The 6,512-nt window shown below is 42.0% G+C and overlaps 1 protein-coding gene across 1 annotated transcript; it reads left to right on the top strand.

Annotated features, from left to right (window-relative positions):
• The first annotated feature begins 659 nt into the window (after nucleotides 1-659).
• dlx1a (distal-less homeobox 1a) lies at nucleotides 660-3,874 on the top strand. Its single transcript, XM_077728835.1, has 5 exons — nucleotides 660-944; nucleotides 1,187-1,295; nucleotides 1,698-2,413; nucleotides 2,576-2,775; nucleotides 2,865-3,874. The coding sequence occupies exons 3-5, from the start codon at nucleotides 2,092-2,094 to the stop codon at nucleotides 3,150-3,152; spliced, it is 810 nt and encodes a 269-aa protein (XP_077584961.1). The 5' UTR covers nucleotides 660-944; nucleotides 1,187-1,295; nucleotides 1,698-2,091; the 3' UTR covers nucleotides 3,153-3,874.
• Nucleotides 3,875-6,512: the final 2,638 nt, after the last annotated feature.

Genomic DNA, 6,512 nt, shown 5'->3' with positions numbered 1-6,512 from the left:
CCACGTCAAATGTCATGTAGTAGAGTTTCAAATGTTAATGTTAGTGCAATAGTGTTGAATAGATTGTAAGCAATGCTTCTCAATGGGGTTTTGAAGTTGCAAGATAAAAGCTTTTAACGCAAATGACGTTGCCGACTGTTGGCCTGCCAAGCAAATTACTGCGTTTCCCGTCTTTATCTTCTCTTAACCTTTCAAAAATGAGCAGGGGGAAAATAATCTGTTTTTAGCAAATCCTGATTATGTAAACGTGCCCTTTAATTGTTTTTAGAGGTTGAAAATCCACTCAAGTCTTTGGATTTTCTGTCTAGCGAAGAAGAAGAAAAAAAGGAATCCCTTCATTACCCTTCATATCATTAGTGTCAGCACTTTATTATTTTACAATTTTCCCTCAGTATGTTTTGCGCGCGACTTTGGTTTGTGGATACTGTAATCGTGGGAAAAATAATGACAGTTATCAGTCGCACCCACCAAGTGCCCATAAAAATGGCTCCTCTGTTCTGGAAGATGATAATTATTGGTTGCACCGCCATTATCATTCCTGATAGAGGAAGCGTTTTCACCCCTAAAGTAATAATCCCAGAGAAATCACTTCAAATTGGCCTATTTTAGGCCAAGGGGGTGGGCAGCGAGGGGACCACTTTTGGTTATATTTGAGAGAATCTTGGAAGTCAGGCTACATATCGGCATGCGTGCACGTGGGACGCGGGACGTGCGTGCTGCTCCTTTATTGGAATGCAATTATGTCATTGGGCCGCTAATGAGAGCCATGGAATTGGAGCGGCTTTAATGAGCGCTTCAGGTGGAGATGGAGGCGCATCAGCTCGCGTGCACTCGCCGCAGAACCGCAGCTTGTCTGTGAAGGCAACCCGGATCATGTGAGCAACTTCTCCTGGACGTCTCGACCTGATTCGCTTCCTTCCGTGCACCTTCACCTCAGCTCCTCGGTAAGTTGTCGTTGTGCCCTCAAGTTCCAAACTGCATGTTGTGTGATGAGAACATTGCCACTGCCAAATGTTCATGTTTAAAAGCTTGTTGCATGAATGTGTGTTTAGATATGAATTCTGTGTCATGCTAATGCGATAAGTACAATGACTGTCATACAGCTGTTTGTGTTATGCAGTGGATGGCAAAATTTTCACTGGATGTTGCAGTTAATCAATTTTAACTTCTTTTTTTTAATATATAGGGCACATTAAAAATGGATTGGACTTCCAGTGCCGTCCATGGCATGGAAACTTGAGCATACATAGCTGTTCTCCCAGTTTAAACACGGGAGAGGTATATCCCTGTCAATGGTAGGTAATACGTTGTGATCTATTTTTTTACAGAGGTATTAGGGAGGCATGAAGAATGTATTTCTGTTTTCATTTAGTATTTGAATTTTTGGTCATGTTTTTGTTAGGCCTTTTAAATTCTATTCACTTGCTGAAAATAATGAATAGTTTTGAAATGATCATTGGGACCTGATCCCATGCATATTGAAAAAAAAGTTAATGCTGTGGTACCTAAAGGTGAAGTTGTTGTTTTTTTTTTATTTTGCTGACCAATTATAGTCACTTGCCCTATAAATGATTAATGTGGTAAAAGCATTTGACATGATGACACAAGTGTAGGATACAATCTCCAGGACTATCTGTGATGACATGCTGATTTTATTGAGATTTCACAATAGGATGTAAAAAATATTGTGCAAATAGGTTATCAGGCGACCCTTGTGCATCCAACTTGTAAAATCGCGATCATGGCAAGGTGCTAAACGTCGCGAGGATTTGAAAGAGCCGAGCTTGTGTGCTGTGCACGCTCAGCTCCATCGGAGGCAGCCACTCGGGCCAATGAACTAGCCTCTCTCGACGAGTCGACCAATCAGCAGCCTCCCCTGCTGAATATTCATGAGCACCGGATTCAAACCTTCGGGGGAGTTTATCTCGGTCCGCAGCATCCTCATACCTGGGACTTTCCACGGAAACAAACGGCATTTTCTTATGAATGGAAGAAGAAAAAAGCGGCTCGACTTAAATTGGGAGCCCCGCCGGTTGGGACTCAAACAACAAAAGCAGCCGGAGCGGGACGCGAGCCGAGCCGCTGGAAGAGATGACAATGACCGCCGTGCCAGAGAGTCTCAACAGCCCGGCCTCGGGGAAGAGCCTTTTCATGGAATTCGGTCCCAGCGCCGGCAGTGGTCAGCAAATGTCGCCGTCCACCGTGCCCCACGGACACTACCCCGTGCACTGTTTACACTCATCGGGCCCCCACGGACAGCACGATGGCTACAGCCCGGCCCCCAACTTCCCCCGAACCCTGGCCTACCCTTACATCAACACGGTGGCAAGCCATTCCAACAGCCCGTACCTCAGCACGGTCCAAAGCTACCAGAACACCTCAAGCCTGCCTCAGACCCGCTTAGATGATCCAGGTGAGTCCAGCACGCTCGCCGTCATTATTCATCGCCAATTAAAGGCTCATTAAATTATCTGAATCACCCCCCCCCCCCCCCCCCCCCTCTCCGGAATTCCCACCCCACCTCCGACCCACCCCTTCCTCGCACATTCGCTCCGTGGCTCATCCCCGATTTCAGCGTCGGATGCGGGCAAGAACGCGGTGGTGGAGGGGGGAGAGGTTCGCTTCAACGGGAAGGGGAAAAAGATTCGGAAGCCGAGGACCATCTATTCCAGTTTACAACTTCAAGCTCTGAATAGGAGATTTCAGCAAACGCAATATTTGGCCTTGCCGGAGAGAGCAGAATTGGCCGCCTCGCTCGGACTCACCCAGACGCAGGCAAGCAAAGCACTCGTAATTCACATCCGATGTCGGTGCATGTGTGTGTGTGTGTTTAAAAAAAAAAATACATTATTTCCTTCTCACAGGTCAAGATTTGGTTCCAAAATAAGCGATCCAAGTTCAAGAAACTCATGAAGCAAGGTGGCGGTACCATTGACCCAAATGCACTGGCCGCCAGCCGCGGACTATCCGGCGGCTCTCCGTGCACGGTGGCGTCCGTGTGGAGCACGCCGCCGGCGGGCAAGACGTCGGTAAGCGCCGCAGCTGCCGCTGCAGCAGCCGCCGCTGGAGGCTCCTACATCCCGGCCTACACGTCATGGTATTCCGGCGGCTCGCACCAGGAGTCTATGCAACAGGCCTCCCAGCTCATGTGAACTCACGTGCGGCCATGTGAGATGGATGATGGATGGAAGGATGGATGGAGGGGTGGGATGGATGTGGGGGGTGCCTTTGGTGGTGGAGCGTGGGTGTTTGCACCCCCCACGAGTGGCCGTCTGATACTGGAACCGGATCCAGATGAAGCGGAGAATCTGGAAAGAGAAGATGACCTCCATCTATGATCTGAAATCTTTCACAACCGGACTTTTTTAATTTCTCATTCTGGCTGCTTTATCTATTTTTTTTCAATCATATTTGTGATAGAAATCACTTTTCATTCTCCAAAGTCTTTCTAAAAACCAAACTTTTTTGTGGGGGCCCGGGTTGAGTTTATTGTACAATCTCAAATTGTCGTTTACGTGTCCAATTATTTAAGTTAAATTATTTGGGTTTGTTTTTAATTTGTGTGTTTGATTTGAGAACAACATTGTGTTGTTTTTAATGCTGCACTAACGCGAGCAAAAAGCTTTCTGTTACGTGACGAAAGGAGGAAAAAAAGGACCAGCAGCTAAAATTCCTCACTGTATTTTGTAGATACATTTAAAACCTGTTTTGTGCTTTACTGGCTGTGAAAGGTTTTAGGCTTGCTGTATTTGTCCACCTGTGTTTTAGTCCAAATATAGAAAAAGATTTAGTTTTGTATTGACCTCTTTAATTTATTGGCTCTCTATGTAAATACTGTGCACATTTTCACAAAGCAGTAAAATGATTTAACTTATGTCAAGAACCTTGTGTGTGAGCTGCATGTTATAGGCAAATGCAACACAAAGCATGATGACAACATGGCAGTAAACAAACAAACAAAGAAGTATGAAAATAGGATTTATGATCATATTTGGCTCACTGCCTTTTTATGGTGCTGCTGCAGATGTTGCAAAATCCAGCAAAGAAAAGGTTAAGTAAAATAATAGGCTATGGTTATGTTAAGCATCCACCTTAATCCTTATTTTATTTTTAAATTTGAGTTTAAATCTTTAAACTGGAAAAGAAAAAGGCCAACCTTTATGGGAGTACATGTTTCATGAATATATTTTTGTCAACTGTATTTGTCCTTCAATTTAGGTTTTAAAATACAATAACAGACCCCAAACAAGCAGGATAACTTCTAATGATAATATATATGCATAACCTCTCTTTTCATACATTTTAATACATTCTTAGCCCTATGTATTTTCACATTTTAATAACATACACACACATATGCCATGCTCAATACATAACACATGCCAAATATGAAATGAAATATTAGAAGATTTTTATTTTTATTGAAACATCCCACATTTGCTATAATAAGCCCAACCAGATAATCATAACAATGATAATGAAACTTAGGGATTCCTAATACTATGTATGACGAGCGGTAGTGGTACGCTTTCATGCAATTTTTTGTATCAATGCAACTATACACATATCTTACATTTATACATCTCCATTGTAAATGATAATGTTACACTCAATTCTATTGTATACTCCCAATTTTTCAGTTTTTGTTTAAGGACAGAGATTTCTTATTTATTTCAAATTTCTTTTCAATACTTTCATTTTATTTATTTAATCTGCAACCTGATCCAAAATATAGCATGCCATTCATCTGCAAGATAAATGCATCAAACATTAAAACTGACAACTAAAACAATGAAACCCTCTAAATCAAATGAAAACAAATAAAGTAAACATCTAATCGTAGATGATAATTCACATGCAGATCTAATGTTATGTTGATATTAGGAACTGCATTACCTTTTCTTTTGAATATCAAGTTGTAAGTTGTGCATTTGCAACACTCGTGCAGTGCGAGCACGCGTGCACACGTGCACACGTGCACACGCCCACCAAGCATGCACACAACAGCCGCGTGTTTGGATAGCACGAAGAAAGGCTCCTGCACGTGCATTGTGCAACATACGTCCATTTTGGCTCTCTTGAATTCTTTGCAAAGGCGCAGCTGCTCATCCAAGAGGGTCATCCTTATTTCCACGCATTCTCTCCTTGATTACATGAGCCGAGCCCATCAAACCCGACATAATTACAGTCATTTCGCCCTTATTTATTTTAATGCAGTTTCCCATCTCTGAGGTAATTATGAGCAATTTTTGCACTCTCTCTCCCTCACTCTCAGTCTCTCTCCCCTTCTTTCTCTATCTCTCTTCACCCAGTTATCTTTTGGCTGCACACAAAGGAAGACAGAGATGTGAAAAGAAATATTCTCCTGCAAAATAGGTGAGTTTCCCACATGATGTAGAATCCTTCCTACCGAGTTTTGGAGAAGCTAGCTCAATGAGAAGGTCGGAAGGCCCAAAATGAACACGTGAAATCCCCCCCAAATGGCAGTGAAAGGTCACTGTGCATGATTCAAGTTACAAAATTAAAACTCACCTTAAGCACCCTGCATCTGACCAACCCCACCCCCCAAAAAATCCTGCAAAAAATGACCAAATCTGTCCATGCATGCATGTTCTACTCCAGAGATCCAGATATGACTGGCAAGCCTTCTGCTTTATTCCCCCTCTTTATAGCAGAAAAATGCCGATTATTAGCATAAATGTTTACTCCTCATTACGCTGATGACATTGTGCACTCGAGGTCTTGGTAATCTTTGGGGGAAATTATGAGTAATTTTTCCCCCCTGAAAATTTAAAGCAGCGGCAGTTATCACGCAATTCAGACTAATTCGACTGCACATGCACGGATATAATTATGCCCCAGTCAAGTTGTTGCAGAGCTCCAAACTATGCCTGGATGTTGCCGTTTATTGTGTACATACAAGTTGGACAATGTTGATGCTTGAGACTGCCTTGCATTAAAATGACACCCCAAATTAGGACGGGTGAAATCTTACAGAATTCGGCTTGTTAATTGCAGGCTTTCACAATAAATTGAATTACAGTGAGAGGACGAATGGGAGTGTTTTATTTGCAAGTTACACAAAAAAAACTAACAAAAAAAGATGACACAGTAAATGGTAAGCTTGCATCACAAAAAAATATGTGGAAAGAGTGTTCATTCTTGGGTGGGACGTAAAACTTTGCTATGACTGTATGTAAAACCTAATATTAATACTACTGCAAAATTTTATGCAGTATTTATATCTGAAGTAAAAAATATATCAGTCAAGGTCAGAATTGTGTTTGAATCGCATAACCAAGAGAATCGCCGTAATCAACGGTAGCACTTAATAATGCTTAAATATTTGAACACATTAGAAGAATAGCTCTAAAAATATGTTTCCTCACTTTTACTTTATACTACCCACACAATAAAAGAGTTAGTACCTGAATAAATATAATTATAATATAAAGCAATTTCATCTATTTATAATGAAATGCTCTTAGAAATCATAGCTTTACAATACTTGT

Source organism: Stigmatopora nigra, chromosome 11 (genome assembly GCF_051989575.1).
Source record: "Stigmatopora nigra isolate UIUO_SnigA chromosome 11, RoL_Snig_1.1, whole genome shotgun sequence".
NCBI classification, from domain to species: Eukaryota; Metazoa; Chordata; class Actinopteri; order Syngnathiformes; family Syngnathidae; genus Stigmatopora; species Stigmatopora nigra.
This window is presented reverse-complemented; position numbering and strand designations above follow the sequence as displayed.